Consider the following 20182-nt stretch of genomic DNA (forward strand, 5'->3'; position numbering starts at 1 on the left):
AACCATACTCAGCTATGGTACAGATGCTGGAATTACCGGATTAGGAACTTAAAACAGCTATGATTACTATGCTTGGTCTGTAATGAATAAAATACTGTGCAAGAAAAACTGGGTAGTATAGAAAGATGGAAAGTCTAAGAAGCCAAAAACTGCTCAAAATCAAAACATGGTAACAGAAATGAAGAATGCTTTTGAGGGATTTATTAGTAGACTAGAATGATTGGAGAAAGAATCTTTGGGCTTGAGGATATAGCCATAGAAACCTCCAAAACTAGACGGATATGGTGGCCACAGCCAATACCAACACCGGGAGGAAGGCTGAGGCAGGAGGATCACAAGTTCAAGTCCCACCTGAGCATCTTAGCAAGACTCTATCTCAAAATTGAAAGGGCTGGGGAGTGTAGCTCAGTGGTAGAGAACACCTGGGTTCTATCCCTAGTATTGCAGAACAATCAAACAAGAAACCTCTAAAACTGAAACGTGAAGAGAAAGAGGACCCAAAGGGAACAGTCTAGGTTGCCACATCAGCAAGATGGCTGAGTAGAATGGTCTGTTGCTCATCCTCGTCACAAAAAACCACAAGCAAACTTACTAGCGGGACACAAAGTACACCAGAGTGGCAGCAGAGTGGCAAGGTCCTCAAGGAGTTTGATGAAAGAGGACAGCAAGGTGCCCTGCCACTCCCACACTCTCCTCTGCCCAGATTGGCTTGGAGCCAAGAGAGACCTGTCTTTATGGGGAACAGGTAAGGTAGAGAACCCCAAGATCCCCTCTGCTGCTGCAGATGACTGCACAGGAGCCTTCAGATGTCACAGACCCTGAGTAGAGTTTAGAGAGCTGTTATAATTCATGAGCTGTATTGCCACAGAGTAAACGCCACCGTTGTACACTCTTGAGGCTCATGACCTAAGCTGCCAGTCCTTGGCACTGTCTTGAAACCAGACCCAGTGCAAGAGTGTGGTCCATTTTGGTGGCTGGTGGTCACAGCAGATCCATTCTTAAGGTGTCACCATCATTCCACCATGCTCGTGGGTGGCTGTAATAACAGAGCCAAAGCCCCAGACAAAGGCTGAGACAGAACATTCAGACCCATGAGGTGCTCCATTCCCCAAGAACAGGCAGATGAGCACAGAGGAGAAGCCAACATGAAGCCCATGGTCCCCCATACCCACATGCACCTATGCTTGGCCCAGCAGCCAGCCAGATGGCAGCCCCCACCAGTGGAGAGCCCCATAGCTACCAGCCTGCCAGCCATCCAGGCAGCAACCCCAATCCCAGCAAAACTACCACCTCACCATAGTCACAAGCACCTGTAGTCTAGGTCACCAGCACAACCATTGACATGGCTGACAAGGATTACAGCTGAGAAACTGCAGGGAACACACTACAGAATCTTTCCAGAATCAAAGCTAATATAACCACACCCTGCCGACAGCCTAGCACCCCTCACAGGAAATAGCCTCTCCTAAAAAAGTTTCAAAAGCCCATGAAGTTGGAAAAGATGCCTGTTGCGTGAGATGTGCACATATAACACAAAGACACAAACATGAGAAAACAAGGAAATATGGAACCCTCAAGAGTATGCAGTGATTCTCTATTATTAGGAAATTTATAAAATGTTTGAAAAGTTAATGATATGAGGGATGTTGAGTGAGACACAAAATACAATTCATAATATGAAAGAAATTCAACAGAAAGGGTACCGCTGTGCTCGCTTCGGCAGCACATATACTAAAAAGGCTACCACTAAAAAACCCAGAGATCTCTTCAGTTGTACTGGAGCACACCTGTAATCCCAACACTCTGGGAGGCTAAGCATATTTAACAATAGCTAAAAATTTCCCAAGTCTTGGGAGGTATGGATGTATAGATCATGAAACTCAACTCCATTTAGGTTCAACCCAAAGAAGTTGTTGTCTCCAAGGCATATTATAATTAAGGTAACAAAGACAAAGAATTGTGAACATAGCGAGAGAAAAATGACATCAAGTGAAGGAATCTCCATTGGACTAATGGCAGATTTCTCAACAAAATTTGCAAGCCAGGAAAGAATAGGATGGTATATTCAAGAACGTTGAAAGAAAACAAAACAAGATAAAAACTGCCAACCAAGAATTCTGTACCCAGTAAAGCTGTCCTTCAGAACTGAAGGGGAAATGGTGCCTTTTCAGATATGTGAAAACTGAAGGCACTCATTACTAAGGAAATGCATAAGTGCCGGGGATTTAGCTCAGTGGTCGCGCCGCCTGCCTCAAAAGTGCAAGGACGTGAGTTCAATCCCTGGTACCAAAAAAAAAAAAGGAAATGCTTAAAAGAACACTACCTGTATTAAACCACAGAATTATAAAACTCACTACTTCGAATAGACACACAAGAAAGAGAAAGGAATTACACCTGTGACTATGGAAAACCACTCAGCCACAAAGATTAACAGCGAGCAAGGAGAAAACAAAGGCTATACAGAGGGAAAAACATTTAACAAATGACAGGTGTGGCTTGTTACTAGCAGAGGTAACTTTGTGAACAGTTGAAAATCTCCAATTAAAAAATTTAGATAAACTGAATGGATTTAAGAGACTAGTTTTTTAGTAGATCCAATCATATGTTGCCTACAAGAAATTCGTTTCACTAACAATACACACGTAAAGACAAAGTGAGGGATAGAATAAGCAAATTTTAAGTGAACAGAAATAGCTATGCTCACATCAGATGAACAGAAATTAATTTATAATTACAAAAAATGTGGGCTGGGGATGTAGCTCCCTGGCACTGCAGCTGCCTGGTAAGTGCAAAGTCCTGAGTTCGATCCTCAATACCAAAAAAAATAAAAATAAATTAAATAGGGATGAAAGAACTCTACAATGAAAATCATAAAATGCTGATGAATAAAATGGAGAAGATATGAAAAGGTGGAAAGATATCATATATTCATTAATTGGATGAGTTGAAATTGTTAAAATGAACATAATACCCAAAACTGTCTACAGAGTCAGTGCTGTCTATCGTAATGGCGGTGACTGTTCACAGAAATGGGAAAACACTCCTAAAATTTTTATGGACCCACAAAAGACCCCAATAACCAAAGCAGTACTGAGCAGAATAAAATGGAAGGCCTCACAATCCCTGACTTCAACACGTTCTGCACGGCAACAGGGACCCAGCATGGTAGTAGGGCGGAGCAGGCAACCCAGCAGTAAACCACATCTAGCCAGACGTGCAGTGGGGACGAGAGTGTCGTGGTAAATGACGCTGGGAAACAGGACGCCCATGTGTGCAAGAGTACAGAATATTCAAAAGCCAACTCACAGTGAGTCCAAGCCTTCAATGTAAGACCCAAACTAGAAAACAAAAAGGAACGAGAAATTCTTTAGGACATTGGTCTGGGCCAAAGATTGTTTTGTATGATCCTCAAAAACGAGCAACAGAAGCAAAACTTGACACGTGAGATTACATTCAGCTACAAAGCTCTGCACAGAAAGTAAACCACAGAGTAAAGAGACAACCTACAGAATAGAAAATAATTGCAAACTTCATCTGGCAAGGGATTAGTAGGCAGAAGAAACTACATTCCACAGCAAAATAACAAATCATTAAAAATGTGCAAATGGTCTGAGTAGACATTTCTCAAAAGGAGATAAATGGCCAAGAATATGAAAAAATGCTTAACATTACTAATCATGGGGAAATAGAAGTCCAAACCACAATGAGATTCATCATACCCCAAGTACAATAGCTGTTACCAAAAGGACAAAACAGTGATGACAAGGTTATGGAGAAAAGAGGACTGTCATGCACTGTTGGCTGGAGTGTGTATTAGTGTAGCCATCATGGGAAACAGAATGGAGTTCAAAATATGAGTTCAGTCTACATTCCCATCAATACAGATGAGTGGATAAAGAAAATGTATCTATACAGTGGAATATTATTCAGCCATTAAAAAGAATGAAAAAATCCTGTCATTGTGACACCATGGATGGAACTGGATGATGATGTGTACTGTGTTAACACATCCCCACTGGCTTCATCCACTGGTGGTACATACATGACCATGATGTTCCACTGGTCTTCATCTTTGTTTCTACTTAGCTTTATGGCTAATTCTTATTTACTGCCTACAAACTTTTGTCTTATTTTATACTCTTTGATCCATCTGTGGCTTTCACACTACCACTTTAATGCTAGTAACTTAGAAATCCATGTCTCCAGCCCTGACCTCCGTTACATTTCCGACCAATATGTCCAGTCCTATCTTCTGACCTCCGTGTTCTGTGGCCATCTCGTAATCAACATGCCCAGGAATTTTAGTTTTAACTTACCAACAAAGTCCTGAGTTAAGACCCAAATGCCAGCCACTGTGCTTCCAGATGGTCTCAGATACAGATTTAACTCTTACAGAATTCTGGAAGGAACCTCAAGTCCTTTCCTGTGTGGGGTTAATTGAGAAATCCTGGGCCAGTGTCTCTAAGGACACTGAGATCTGCCTGTGTACAGGAGAGAGGCTCTGAGGGCTGTGTAGAGGACCCTGAGCCTTCATTGATTGACCACCTTGAGTTACAACCAGCCTTTGTGAACGAGTTGAGTTCGTAAGTCAAGGGTCCACTGTACTAGGGCTCCCATCCATGCGATTGCCCAAGTGAGGAAACTGACGCTACCCGGTTTTTCTCCTCCCTCCCATATTTTTTTCATATCCCATCAAATCCCCAAATCCTGTTGGCTCCAAATCCTACCAAATCACAGCCACTTACAGCCTCTCGGCAGGGTCATCTCTAGGCTGGGCCTCGGCCTCTGGGCTCATTGCTGTCAGGCTGTGCTGCCTCCCCAAGTGGTCTGAAGTGTCACTTGGGGCCCACTGTGTCTCTGCCAAGCCTTCTCTGGTTCCCTTTGGCTGTGGAGGCATTTTTCTCCCATGTTCCCTCTATACTTGTATTTGTCTGCGGTATCACAATTGATCATACAGTGTTAGAATTGTTTACCTGCTGATATTTCCTTAGAGAATTCTGCAGTGCAAAGAATGTGCTTTTCATTTGGTATTCCCCATTTGTTCACTGATTAAGATAGTCTTAGGTATCTTTTCCAGGCTACAAGTGTGCTACTGAATAATACAGCTTTATAGTATTTTATTTCAGTTTGGTAATGCCGAAGAGGACTGTGCTGCTTGAGGAAAAATATGACACAGGTTGTGGTAACTCCATTTGCGATTCTCTCTTTTAGCATTAATCAAGTCTGACCTAAGAAGACACAACATAAATCTAGGCATCACAAATGCTGAAATTAAAGCTGTAAGTAACATTTGCTTTTATGACTGTTCTGAGAAAAGTACACATGGAGTAAATGTGAAGCCATTCTTATTTATCAGCGTTTTCTTTCAGAGTCAGCTGTTGATCTGCTAAAATAGCGTATGCAGGCACAGTACAATTATTATACTCTGCTTCTCTCTGCAGGTGCCCGTTGAAAGCCCCACAGATCAGAAGCCAAAAGTTGCCACATTATCCGTCCAGTCAGAGTCATCAATCTGAAGTGGAAGGGAAAGTTACTGTCCCTCGGTCAGTGGAATGCAGTGTGCTGACTTGTGGGGAGGTGTGAACAGTGAAGCTCAGAGTAGAAGTGACAGGGACAGGCGTTTATTTGAAAATTACTTGTAAGCTCTAAATGAACAATTATTATTTTGCTTAATTATTTAAGCAATATTTTGTTTACATTATGTTAACACTCCCACTCATCTCATTAGTGTCCCATTTTCAGTGGTATATCATGCCTGAAAGTAATCTGCTGACATTTATTATTCAAAGGTTATTTTCGTACTGGGTGTGGTGGTGCACGCCTGTAACCCCAGCTGCTTAGGAAACTCTGAGACAAGAGGATTTATAGGTTTGAGGCCAGTCTGGGCAACTGTCTCAGAAGAAAGGGGCTAGAGATGCAGCTTGGCACTAGGGTCCTCACCTGGTGGGCACGAGGCCCAGGGTTCAATCCCCCGTATTCTGGTGTTTTGTTTTGTCTTGCTTTTTTGGTATAGGCTATCGAACTCAGGACCTTGAGCCTGCAAGGCAGGCGAAGTGCCACTGAGCTAAGCCCCCGGCCCTTTTGTTTTGTTTTTTAGCTGGATTTTTTTTTTTTTTTGGTGCCGGGGGATCGAACTAGGATCCTTCCACTTGCGCAGCAGGCGGCGGAACCACTGAGCCAAATCCCCAGCCCCCTTTTGTTTTGTTGTTTGAAGAAAGTGGAAGCTTAGACTTTCTACAGTGATTCTGAGGGGTATGGTTCTCGTAAGAGTCCGTGCAACTTACATAGGAAATATTCAGTGGGACCAAGGCGCTCTGCTGTGCTGCCCTCCAGAGTATGCAGTGTGCACACTCACCAAGCGCGGGCTGTGAGGACACCCCCGTTCCTGTACTTGTTGCATAGTGCTTTGTAGCAGGTCCTGTCAAAGACCACAGAAGCTGTCTGTGTTCAAAGTCTACACGCGACTGGTCATAGGATTGTGTCCTAGGTAAGCAAGTGTGCCAGACGCAGGGCACATTGTCTGGAGTTCTTTTCTGGGGTGCCTTCGTATTGTGGATAAATACTAACACTATAATTTTCAGTCCAGCTTGAAACAGAGAAGTTTTATACCCAGTGGCCTTTTTTACTGCCTTTTATTCAGTATGTAACTCTCTAGCAAGAAAATTCATGATAGGTTTTTTTATGACCATTTCATGATTTCTTACATCACGCCCTACAATGTTGCCTCGAAGATCCGTAACCTCAGATGGCCTGGGTGTCCCCATTTAGTGGAGACCTTGAAATGCTGACTGTCCTGATTGTGCAGTGTCGTTTGCCTGTCCGTTCTCCTCAGAGGAGGCCTGTGCCCAGCAGGAGCCCCCCAGTACGCTGGGGCCCAGTCTGTCCTTCAGCACTGGGTGGCTGCTCCTCCACCTGCCCCAGATGCTTTCCGCATGCTCGGGTTGGGAGAAACAGGGCCAAATGCTCCTCCACAGTGCCTAGCGCTGCATTCTGTTTACAGTGAGAATCTAAATCTTGTCGATGTCCTGGCTCTAAGCTTAGATGAAGTATCTTTACAGTAGTGATGTTTGCTCCACCATAATATTTACATTATGTCCATGCACACAAACCCAATCAGGTAATGAACATGTTTATGTGAATAACAGTTTTGATTAAAGCAGAATATGTATGCTGATTTAAATTGAGACTATGTTATCTGTATTCAAATGACTATAAATTATATAGAATCTGACCCTAGAGAATGTATTCTGTTACCAGAAGAACATAACTAAGAATCAAGAACTCTGGTTCCATGCCCTGGTCGTGTTTCTGTCTCACTGTAACTCTGGACAAGTCATTTACCCTGTCCAGGCAGAATTTTCCTAGTCCGTGAAATGTGTCCACTTTGATCTCAAAGATCTTTTTAAAATGTTAAATACTATTCATTATGGAGTAGACTAAATCAGTGTACCACAAGAACTCAAACAGAAAAAAATTCCCTGGACAGTTGAATAAACAATTGTGATTTTTACTCTTGGATAGAAGGGATTTCAGCTCTTTTTAGTTGGTAGCAGAAGCCCAGGCAGAATATGCCCAGTCGCCAGCTTCTTTTGATATTTACATCATGGATTAAATTGGCCAGAAATATATTTTAAAGTTCCTCCCAAATAATTATTTTTATTGTTTAAAATAATCACATGCTTACTGAGTTTCTGAGATTTTGAACAAATAAAAAGTTGGAATACTTTATTTCTGAAACATATACATACATGTTTTCTTTGTCCTTGTTCAAAAGAGAGTATGAGTGACAAAAATATAAAATGAATTGGTAATTGTCTGTTTTTTGTGAAAGTTATTTATAATGTGTTGGACAAGAATGTCATGATTGTATGTTTAACTTTCAAAAATAGCATAGGTAATCATCACTTGTGTGTATTTTAATCAAAGAGTTTTAGGAAAGAAACACTGGATACGTTCAGAAGCTATTACATTTGTAAATGTTCCAAATATAGTTTTTGTTTTTATGACAGTGTTAGAAATATCTTTTCACAATGTCTATATGTAAAAATATGTTTGTGTGTATTAGGTGGAAGAAGGCTTGGGTCTTCTGTCATTATTCATGTGCTAATTTTTGCTCCTTTTACAGTTTGTCCGTATGCTTGTTCTTCATTATTTCAGACTCAAAAATAAATTTATTTTTTTAATGTTCATTTTGTATGCCTTGAAAAAAAAGTTCCGGTATTTAGTTACTCCCTGGAGTCAAAGGGATTATGATTTCACAGTGGGCCAAGGAGGAAAAGAGGTCGTTTACGGAACACAAGGAAACAAAGGCCTCCAAGGGTCAGGGATAAAACAGAAACTAAAATATTTTATTCATTTTAAAATAACTTGAGAGCGCACCGTCAGCGAGAGGCCAGGTAGGAGCGCTCTGCTCTCACACTGACCTGATGACCGCCCACCGGCAGGACCACCCGTGGGAGTGGTCCTCCCTGGGCAGAGGTTTCAGCAGCCACAGTTCGAGCAAAAGAAAAACACAGCAGATGCCCTGAAGAGGCTAAAAGCATGGCCCAGCCTGGTGCCAAGAAAGGCTTGTCAGTGTCTGTTTTCCCTGCTGGGGGAAGAGTCCTGAGCGACCCGCATTTCCCTCCCTTGCAGGGTGCTTCCAAGGGGCCACCTTCCCTGCTTCCCAGCCCGGACCCCGAGGTGATTGGCCTGGCTGAGTGGGAGAGGCGGGAACAGGAAGCTGCTAGCTCCTCCCAGGCTGCGGCAGGAAGCGGCCCAGGCTGACCCACACCCTGTGCCTTGCTGCAGGGGGTTTCCTGCATCAAGCACCCCAGGGAAAACAACGGGGAGCTCTGAGCACCCGGCCAGTGGAGGAGGCAAAGCCAGAGTCTGTGCCCCTGGCCAGCCAGTCAGCAAAGACTAGACGAGGTGGGTTTTCTTCATAAAGACAGCAGCAGACTCCAAGAAGCACAAAAACAGCAAGTAAATATGATATGCAAAAGAACACAATTATATGCCAGTAACAGTCCAAAGAAACATCTGTAAGTTACTTGACTAGAAGCTGGCTTCGGGGCACGTGCCTGTAATCCCAGCACTCTGGAGGCTGAGGCAGGAGGATTCCAAGTTCAGTCACAGCCTGGGCAACTCAACGACTGAACAAGATCCTCTCTTAAAAAATAAAAAGGGCTGGGTATGTAGCTCAGTGCAGAGTGGGTTCAATCCCAAGCACCACAAAATAAATAACTTGACCTGGAATTCAGTTGATCAATAATAGATACTGTGAGAGGACGGAGCAGGTGGAGTAGGAGGATCAGAGGTCTCTAGTGAGTCGGAGTAATTGGTAGCTCTAAAGAAATCCCAGCACTGGGGATGTAGCTCAGTGGTAGAGCATTTTCCTAACATGAGAGGCCTGGGAAAAAACGCCGCCGCCACATCTGCCTGTGTCTTCTGCTGTGGTTTGGGGGTTGAATGTCCTCAGGAGCCCCATGTGTTAAAGACTTGGCCACTGGAGAAGTGCTATTCAGAGGAACTTTTAAGAGGTGGGGCCTAGCAGGAGGCCTTGGGGTCACTGGCACGTGCCCTCGAAGGGGACTGGGAAGCTGCCCCTTCCTCTCTGGCTTCCCAGCCACAAGGTGTGCAGTTTTTCTGGGCCACACACTCCCAGCGTGATGTACCACCACGGGTCCAAAAGCCACATGGACTGAACCTCCAAAACTGTGAGCCAAGATAAGCCTTTCCTCTATGAGCCAGGTATTTCATCACATGACGGCAAGCTAGCATATCATTTAAATTATCAATCTATTTCAAGGTAAGGGCTCCAGGATGGCTTAGTTTTAGAAATACATGTGTGAGACAAACATCACGAAGCTATTTGAAGTGAACAGCACTTTATCTGTTACCACTTGCCATATAATAAATAGAAACTTTTAACACTTCTCAGATCCCATTGAGAATCACTAAAATTATATTTTAGCATTTCAGTGGCAAAAACTTCCATCCAGGAAAATAAAAAATTACCATTCTTTTCAAGCAAAGAAGCAAAGAAGTTTTCTCTCCTTCCAACCCGGCCAGTCTCAGCTTCCTGGCCCGTGCCACCTGCTCCTCCACATTCTTCTTGCTCTCTGCATCAAACTCAGGTGGCAGCCTGCCCTGAGGTGATTTCAGGTGCTGGGACAGGGTCCCGTGGGTGGAAAGTCGCTGTATGATGTTTCAGAGCGAATTCAGCGTCGCGGGCCCCTCAGGAGAGGTGAGACCAAAGCACACCGGCAACCAAGCGGGATGGGGCACCTTAACTCACACGGCATCTGCCAGTATCGCAGGTGTGGAGAGCAGGCTGGGCCCCAAGAGAAGGAGAAAGGATTAGCTCAGGGAGGACATCGCCACCTCCCCTCCCATTTAGACTGGTGACACCATAGGCCTTCTGGCTATAGATTCGAACCTGCACTTGTCTTTCCATTGCTCTTAGTTAAGCTCACGGTGAAGTGCTGACTACAAAGAGGATAAACTGGCAGCAACCAGTAGAAACCTGAATTCTGGTTGGGCCCTACAGGCTGGTGGGCAGATGGTGCTTGAGCTCATCTCTGTTCCTGGCAACGTGACTCCAGGTACTGAACTGGCCCCAAACCCTGTGACCAACTGATGCACTAAGTTTTCAGAAAGGTTATAATGAGACTGAGGTAAGGGCAAGAGCCGTTTCAATCCTAAATGCTCCAAAACATTTTGACCCCAAACCAAGACAGACGGGCACCGGTTGGGGTGGGATTCATTGGCACACAAAGATTCCCGCTGCAGAATCAGGAGTTTAGTTCTCACACGTGTGGCGTAAATTTGTCCCCTGCAGTAGTTCAGATGTTGAATGTCTCCCAAGGTCCACCTGTTAAAGGCTCTGTCTGAGAGTGGAGCTGGTGGGGGTGCTGTAGACCCCTAGGATGAGGGGCCTGGTAGGAGGGCCTCAGGTCACTAGGGGCGTGGCCTGTAAGCCACCGACAGCCTGGACCTTCATTTCTGCTTCCTGGTTCGTGATACAAGGGCTTGCTGTGCCCCGCCCCCCCGCTCCCTCCACGATGTGCCACCTTTGCCCAACGCCAAAGGAACAGGCTGCAGAGTCTTGGTCTGGAGATTCCAGAACCGTGAGCCAAAATAACCTTTTTCCTTTCATGTGTTACTTGGTTCAGGTCCTTTATTATAGGAACGTGCAGCTGACTGATACACCTGCAGAGTGCTTGGTGATATTATTCTTAAGACAGCTTCCTTACGTGGTTAGATTATGCTGTTTGTGTGGGTCACCTCTGCCTCAGCTGCACCAGGAGCCTTTCAGAAGTAGCCATTATGGTGTGCAGGCTGTTTCCACACGGCCTTTGGGAGCCACACATCTTAGATTTGAAACTTGACTGTCTGTGATCTCGGGAAAGTAATGAAAACCCTCTGGATTTCTGTTTCTTTGTTAAACAAGGTAGTGATTACCAGTACTCTGGGGGCTGAGCAGAAGGATGGCAAGTTTGAGCCCAGCCTGGGCATCTTTGTGACTTAGTGAGACCCTGTCTCAAAATTTAAGAATAGCCAAGCATGGTAGCCCATGGCTGTATTCCCAGCACTCAGGAGGCTGAGGCAGGAGGATCTCTGTGAATTCAAGGCCAGCCTGAACTACATAGTGAGACGCTGTCTCAAAAAAAAAAAAATTAAATATATAATAAGGGCTGGGGATGTGACTCAGTCTGAAGGTTCTGGGTTCAATCCCCAGTGTTGTAAATAATAACTTGTAGGTTTGCGGTGAGGATTAAATTTAAGCAGAAGTCACATATGTCCTCAACAAGTTAGGTGGGTAAAACCCTCATTTTAAGAATCGGTCTTAATAGAACGTTGGCTCCAATAACACCCACTGGAAAGCGAGTGGCTGATTTGGGAAGACGCGGTGCTGATGCAGCATGGGGCTCAGTACTGTTATGTCCGTTACCTTTCCTCTCCTTGCTGAGACAACACCGGACACCCAAGGTTAAAGGAGAAAGGGTTTATTTAGCTCACAACTTGTAGAGGTTTCAGTCCACACTCGGGTTGCTCCAGGGCAGTGTGCCACGTAGCAGAGAGGTGTCACACAGGAGAAACAGTTCGTGGCGCCCATAAGGTAGCAAAAGCAACAAGGGGCCTTAACAGTCTTTCTGCCCCTTTTATCTTATTCAGACCCCTTAGGGCGGTCAGCCCTCACCCCCTTCGTCCTACTGCCCTGGGACCTAGCACTGCAGCATGAATCACACCCGCTGGATCCAGCCACCTTCTCGATAGTCCCACCTCGTTCGCATGAGGCTTTAGGGGGATGGCTAGCCACTAGCCAAGCAACACACAGCCGCCTCACGGGGTCCACCTGCGTGCGGGCGCAGCGCTGGGCATCGCGCAAAAGCAACTTGTGTGGTAACGTGGAGGCATGAGCTGCAGAACCGCTATTAGGACAAACGCGAGGCTGCCCTGCGGAGCGCGGAGCGGTCCCCTCGTACGGACGCTCAGACCTCACGGACTACACATCTGCCGAGCTCCGCAGCTTTGCCAGGCCCGGAGCTAGGAGCTGGGATACCAAGATAGCTTCCGCTCGCGAACACCAATGGCAAGACACCGGGCCGCTCCCGCCCGCAGCACTGGGACAGAAGGGCCCCCTGCCTGGCCCAGGCTTTTTCCTCTCCGGGACAGAGGACGGGGACACTCGGGGGCTCGGCTCGGGAGGCCTGGCTTCGCCGTTTCTGCTCCCTGTGCCTCTGCCCGCCCCTGCGTTCACTTCACCTTGCAGCTTCTCAAACCTTAACTCCTTCGGCCTCAGGGTCACAAAAGAGGCAGCGGCCTCCCTTCCAGGTCATCCTCAGGGTGTTCGCCTTCGAAACCGGCCTAGGGCCAGGGAATCCCCAGACGGCCTCGGAGGAGCCTGGGTGAGGCCAGTGTGTTCTTTGTGTTCCTGAAATCACTCTGGCTGACAAGCACACCTGGCTGTTCCTAAGCACTAAAACCGCCAGCAGTCAGGAGCAGGGGCACTTCCACCCCACAGTGGGGAAGCACGCCCTCTCCTGGTGACGTTATGAACTATTTCTGACCACTTGAATTTCAAGGGGGCCTTGAGGGTGTGTGTGCGTGTGCGCGTTGGGGCAAAGTACGTCTCCCACGGCTTTGCAGATACGCTGAATGCACTGGCACATCTCTGTCCCCCACCCTCAGCACAGGCGCGCGCGCGTGCACACGCACATCCTCACACTCACGGTGTTACGCGAGAGTACAGCTTAGGGGAAGCATTGGCTGGCAACAACCGTTCAGGTTCCTCCAAGAGAAGTAATGGGATGGTCTGTGACAGCCCAGTGCCGAGCCTCGCGGGAGCCAGACGCTCCCAGGACCCAACCTGGGTGCCCTCGGCCCCGCCTCCGCTGGACCCCGGGGCAGAGGCAGCTGGGCCCCATGCTTTCCCCATCCCCATCCCGCCTGACTGCAGATCCTAAGTGGAGGCCCAGGCCTCCGGGTCACAGGTCTGGGGGACACCGAGGCCTCGCCTGTGACCTTATCCTGGGGCCAGGCTACCAGCCAGCTGCACGAACAAGCTCTTGCGGCAGGGGGCAGGGCTAAGCACGCTGTGCCCAAGGCTGAGCGCCACCCTGGCAGGCGCCTCACTCCTCAGGTCTCTCCTGTGGCCCTCAGGGGACAAGGACGCTCTTCCCACTCAGCCAGGGAGGGCCTGGCTGCTCTGCCCCTCTCCCCACAGGACCCCTTAACCTAGGGCCTCTCACACCTACAGGTGGCCAGGAACCCAGTGGGCCCGAGAATGTGCATTTGTACCGGGTTCCCAAGGCATGCGGGGCCACGGGGCTGGGACCACAGAGGCTGACTGGCGGGATCCGGGCTGAACTCGAGGGGAGGGCCTCTGCCCCCCGGAACCCTGGGATGGAAGCAGCATTTTGGAGGCTGATTCCCAAGGAGGTAGGTCATGGGCTGGCTGTGCCTGGTCCCTATGGAAACGGACTTGGGGGTTTGGCTCCGGGCTGGTCTCGGTTCAAGTCTTGAGCATGGCCTGGGTGAGCCTGGTTCTGTGCGGTCCTGACGCCTTCCAGCCCCGCTTCGTCATCTGGGCGAGCGGGAGGCTGGGTGTTGTTCGCCCTCTGGCCACCAGGGGGCGATGAGAAGCATTTTCCTGTCTTCCGGCGGGTCTTGGGGCCCCGTCCCTGTAACAGGGAGAACACTTTCGCCCCGCTTCTTACCCGCTGTGTGGCTTTGGGCGGGTTACTAACCTTTCTGAGCTCAGTTTCTGATTCAGCCTGGCTTCGCTGGGGCCAAACCCTCACATTTCTAACAAGCCCCCAGATATTCGCTGCTGTGGGCGGCCGGGACAGTGCCGGGGTGACAAGGCTCCCGGCTCGCTCGCAGGGGGAAGAAGGACGACACCGGGCACCCACCGCGGGCCTCGGAACAAGCGCCTGAACTTCTCCCGCCCCGGGCTTCATCCACGCCTTCGCTGGCTTGTTTCCTCCGCACTGCACTCTGGAAGGTAGTAGGGGGAACCGTTACCACCCCCCGCTAGCGGTGCAGAGCCGAGGGCCGCGGGGCGCATGCGCTGTTCGGCACCGCTGTCCGCCTGGAAGGGCAGAGAGGCAGTCCCACCCCAGGCCTTCGCCTCGAAATTACATCTGCGCCCCTGAGCCTCAAGGCCTCCCACGGGGAGCTCGCTCATGCCTTGGGAGCACACACAGCACATTTGGGAGCAGGGAACAGGGGTTTTGTGATCCTAGCATGGTTTGCTGAAACCAGATATTAAGCCGGCAGACTTGGAGGAGAAGGGGAAGGAGAGGAGCAGAGGCTGGCTAGCAAGGCCAGCTGCGTAGTAACCTCAGAGGAATGGTGCGGGTGTGGGGGCAGGTGGGGGTCAGCAGACGCCCACCACCCGTTCCCTTCACCGCCACTGTCCCACCCTGCCCTCCTCTGTCTCGACTCTGCTTTCAGGTCGGTCCCAGAGTTAACACAGAGAGGTTCTGACTTGGGCACCGTTGGACTCTCGGGCACCCAGAAGAAGCCCCGCATTCAGTGGGCGCTCAGTAAATATTTGTGGGTGGATGAATGAGGAGAACCAGCTGGCTGGCACTTGGGGCAGGAGCCTGTCCACTTGGGGTCTCAAATCATTGAATTTTGTAGAAGGTGGACTCTTGGAAGGATGCATGCGTTGCTTCTGAGGCCCCCTCTGGACTTGCTGCAGAAGATGATGGAGACTGCAGACCACCTACCCTGTGCATCTAAACTCAATCATGCAGTTCTCAGAGGGAGACCCCCCTCTTAGACCCTACTTGGTCAGGGTTGCAGCCTGGTACTGGGAGTCTCAACAGCTCTTCGGGTGATTCTACCGTGCAGCCAGGGGTTAGAATTAATCTAACCCAACCCCCTCACATTACAGAAAAGGGAGAGTGTATGCCCGGGATATGCAGTGGGTGTGGCAGACCCCCTGGCCAGGCTTAGAGCCGGCTCTCATATGGAGCAGGCATTCTTTCCTTACAATTGGCCACATCGCATTCAGAGCTGGACCAAAGCCTACGTGACTCACAGGATCACAGGAGCACTGTGGGATGGTGCCTCAGGCTAGTACAGCTTCCACGCCAGCGGCTGCAGCTGAGATCTAAGTCCTGATTTGTGAAGTTGCAGGTCTCCTAAGTGAGATGACACTGCAGCAAGGACTATGTGGCTCCAATCCACATTCCATTCCTAGAGCTACCATTCCTTTGTTTCAGTAGCTTAATAGTTAACCATGACCTACCTTTGGTCTGTTCTACTCCTTTTGCTAGAATGCCTTACCCTCCTTGCCTACAGCTTTGCCTGTCTCAGCTGATATCACCATTGCCACATGCAGCCCCCTACCCTATTCTTACGCATGCTTGTGTAATCAATAAATACCGACCGTGCTGGTTGCTTGGGTTCTCCCCACATGCTTGCCGTGGCCTATCCCAGTTCCCCACTTTCTTTTTAAGTCTTGTTTCTCTGTCTCCTTCGCTTACCGTTGTATTGCCTTTCAGGAGATCGAGACTCTTGGCTGGGGTCTTCAATACAGCCAAGGTTTAGCATTAGATTCTAACCCACCCCTCATGTTATAGAGAAGGGTCAGTGCATGCCCGGGTTATGCAGCTGGTCAGTTGCAGGGCTGAGTCTCAAATCCAGGTTACCCTCTTCGCTCAGAAGGCATCTCCATCATCTGTTCAGGAAATGCATTGAGGGCTCTTGGCTTTGAGGGAAGGAAGTTCTTCCTGAAGTTACATCTATTCAGTGTCTCCTTTTCCTGCCCAGAGTGGATTTAGTTTTAATCCTTTTACACACATGAGCATTGATTTCTTTTTCTTTCTTTTTTTTTTTTTGTACTGGGGATCAAACTTGGGACCTTGCACTTGAAAGGCAGGCAGCAGAACCACTGAGCTAAATCCCCGGCCCAGTTTCTTTTTTTCATTCTTCTTTCTTCTTTTTTTCTTCCAGTACTGGGGATTGAACTCAGGGCCTTCACATTAAGCTACATCTCCAGTCTTCTTTTATTATTATTATTTTTTTGAGACAGGGTCTCACTAAGTTGCTAAATTGCCAAAGCTGGGTTCCAACTTGCAATCCTCCTGCCTCAGCCTCCCAGAGTACTGGGATACAGGGGTGTACCACCAAGCCCAGTGCTCTATTCAGTTTCTTGGGGAAGACACTGATGCACCTGCCCCGACACCTCCTCTGCTCTACCGTCACAGGTTTGCTTCTGCCTTTCCTCCTCCCACTCAGCCTTCTCCACAGGGCATCCCTGCCCCACTGAGCAGCTCCCCGGCTAGACCTTCCCCTCCTTGGTCTCTTCTCACTGGCACTGCTCTCCGGCTCTGCAAAGGGAGGGCTGGCCCCAGAGGACCCTTCTCTGTCTTCCTCACAGCTGGCAACAGGCAAACTTGAGTCACCGCCTTGAAACACAAATAATCTGCTTTCATTTATTTAAAAACCTACCAGCAGCCAAAAAAACACACTGATAAAGGCTTTAGAGAAAGATGATCCCAAGCAGATAAACTGTCCCTTAATCAGCAAAGCAATAAATAGCACCCTGTGTAGGGAGCCTCGCTGAGAGCATTTTGGGTAATGGACAGTTGAACCCTCATCAGCTCCAGCTAAAGCCATGGACATTTTTTACATGCAGCTGCTGCACACTGAGCAGTACTCTCAGGACATTATTATCACAAACACTCACACGGATCACGCCGCCCAATCCCTTGTGAGCAGAGGGGCTGTCTTGTTCCTATGAAATCACTGCTGGTCTCCCCCATTCCTGACCCTTTCTCCTCCCTCCAGCTGTGGCCCTGAATAGGCAGAGCATCCTCTGCTGCCTGGAAGGACTTAGCCAGCCTGTGACAACCAGCGAAACCCTCAGCTGAGTCCATGTAAGGAGCTCAGATGCTCAGGACCGAGAGCCCAAAGTGATGGCTGTGTACAAAGCTATTACCCATTGCTTCTTCATGTACTAGCTGGGTGCTTTGGACCAATTTTCAAAAGAGGAACCAGACTTAAAGTTGCTGGTGTTGGCCAAGTCTACACTTTGCACTGATTGTACCTTCAAATCACGCTAGATCATTCAGGGGTTCGTCTCCCTAAAAAGTGGGGTCCCGGAGTTGCACACAGGAGCTCTGCCCAAGGCAGAGTTCACAGCTGGGCAGAAGAGGGTAGGAAAATCACCCAGTCCAAGGGGCAGACAGACACTGAATGCCAAATGTGTGCATCTTCCACCATGCAGTTTCATGAGGGAATTTGTCGTCAATACTGAAAAACTAGATAATCTCCCCCAAAACCTAGTTGTCCAAGTTTGTCTTGAGAACTTATAGGTCCAAGAACACTGGTCCTTTGGCCAACAATTGCCCGAAGCTGACAGTGGCCTCCTCAGGGGCCCTGTCCTTTCTATCGTGTCTCCACTCAACCCACTTCCTTTGATTCTGTTATCCGTGAGTTCAAGGCCACTGAGCTACACAGTGAGACCCTGTCTCAAAAGAAAAGAAAAAGATGTGTGGTGGAATTTATTACAATAAAAGACCCCTTGCCATCAATTCTCCCAAAATTCTTCCCCTTGCTTCCCACTTATTCCTTAATTCCTGCTTTTGAAGCAGTTCTAGAAGCCCTCTTTTATGACTGTCTTTATGAGGTGTGATCAAAAATACAGTGAATGCTGCTGACCCTGTCATCCAGCAGGCTTGTAAAAACATCATGCTGTGTCCTCATCCACCTTATTCATGAGCTCTGGCATTGTGTGACTTCTGGCTCTTCCTTAAATTTGAAATAACTGGAAAGATAAACATTTTGAATCAATTCAAAGGACATCGACATAGCCACTACAGTACAACTAAAGGCATGCAAAACGACTTTCAGAGCTGCTTCAGAAAGTGACAAGAATAATGGGATAAGTGTGTTGAAAGTGAGGGGATAGATTTTGAGGGAGATTAATGGCAATGTGTTTTTTACTTTAATTTTTCTTTAAAAAATACACATTCACCATATTTTGATCACATTGCATATAAAATGAGGCTCTCCATAGTGCCTGTGTTTGTCTGCTGGAGCTGCCACAGCAAAGCCCAGAGTCTGGTGGCTCCCACAACAGACAATGAGCCTCTACCACTCTGCAGACCCAAGATTATGATCACAGTGCCAGCAAATTCAGCTTCAGGAGAGGCCTGACTTCCCAGCTTGCAGGAAGAGAATCACCTTCCTGCCATGTCCTCTCGTGGCCTTTTCTTGGCATATGCACATGGAGGAGGGAGAGCAGGGAGAAGGGAGAGAAGGAGAGGGAGAGGTTGGATCAGGGCCCCACCCTATGACCTCACTGAACTTTAATTACTTCCGTGTGGTCTACATCTCCAAAGACAGCCACACTGGAGGTTAGGGCTTCAATGTACAAATTTGTGGATGTCATAAACAATCAGTCTACACAGCACCCATGTCCCGCGTTGCTCTATGAGGACAGTACAAGCATGGAGCAGCATCTAGGGTGTGCTCAGGAAATGTCAGCAGTGATATATGATGTCATGGTGCGGCTTTCTCTTTGCTGTCATCTTCCTGCTAGAAGACATGTTTGTCATGGCATCCATTCCACTTCCCAAAGCACTTATATCTTTGGTGAGGCTTGGGGAAGAACTGGGTAAAGGAGGGAAGGTGTAACTGTCAGCACATTCCTAATGCTCATCCAATCCACACGCTGGGTACTCAGAGTGTCAGGATGGAAGTTGAGCCAGTGTCTCTCAATATGTCCAGGGGGAATGGTCAGTCTCTGAATGTGTTTCTTAGCTACCTTCTCATTGCTGGGACAAAATACCCAACACCCATAAATTAAAGGAAGAACACAATTTGTTTTATTTATTTTAGTTTAGTTTACAATTTGTAGAAGTTTATTTTAGTTCACAATTTGTAGAAGTTTCAGTCCACAGTCAGCTGACTGGAAGGCAGGGCAGCACGGCAGAACAGCATTGCAGAGGGGAAACAGTCCATGGCAGGGCAGACAGAAGGCAGCCACAACCAGCCTTTCTTCCCCTTTCATTGCAGACTACAAGCTACCCGTGCCCAGATGGGACTTGTCTTCAGTAAATCCATTCAGCCACACCCAGAACTAATCAGTGCACTAATCTAGTTATCATGCACCCATAATCCATATTCGCACACCCATGATCCAGCCACCTCTGAAAAGCCACACTTAACAGCACATGACAAACTCTGTGTAAATAGGGAAGGGTGGAGGGAGTGAAGGGTCCACAGGTAATGGGAGAAAAAATAAAGACTGAGATACATCATGTTCAGGTACAAGCACTCAATGATAAATGTAAATGTATTTTATACCTAAAATGTACCAATAAATATATATATAAAAGAAAAAAAAAGAGCACATGAAACTCTGGGAGGGGATCTAGATACAAGCTATAATAATGTGCTTATGGGGATGGTTTGAATGCAGCATGTCCTGTTTCCCTCTGGTTTGAAGACCTTGTTACATCTTGCCTGTTTTTCCTTTTAGTCTCTATATGGGAAATTGCCTTAGAAGGGGCCATGTACCCCGATCCTGAAGACTGTTGGTTCCCTAGGTAGTCTCTATTTTCCCCCTAAATCTATGCTCTGCTCTGCTCTGCACCCAGAAGGGGTTGCCCTGGGTGGACTGGGCTCCCAGGGCTCCCTCTCTGCTGCGCACCCTCAGCATGGGGTGGAACAGCTG

At 47.9% G+C, this 20182-nt stretch overlaps 1 protein-coding gene across 3 annotated transcripts in view; it reads left to right on the top strand.

Annotated features, from left to right (window-relative positions):
* The window catches only part of Flvcr1 (FLVCR choline and heme transporter 1), a 32581-nt gene extending 24392 nt beyond the window's left edge, over positions 1–8189 (top strand). For all 3 annotated transcript variants that reach the window (XM_004853547.4, XM_087181864.1, XM_087181865.1), the window contains 2 exons: positions 5212–5279; positions 5442–8189. In XM_004853547.4, the coding sequence (XP_004853604.3) occupies positions 5212–5279; positions 5442–5516 (143 nt within the window). In that variant the 3' untranslated portion in view covers positions 5517–8189. The remainder of the gene's footprint in view (positions 1–5211; positions 5280–5441) is intronic.
* The last annotated feature ends 11993 nt before the right edge of the window (positions 8190–20182 follow it).

Source organism: Heterocephalus glaber, unplaced genomic scaffold, assembly GCF_053883595.1.
Source record: "Heterocephalus glaber isolate CG9 unplaced genomic scaffold, H.glaber_assembly_v1.0 deba00001472, whole genome shotgun sequence".
Taxonomy (NCBI): Eukaryota; Metazoa; Chordata; class Mammalia; order Rodentia; family Bathyergidae; genus Heterocephalus; species Heterocephalus glaber.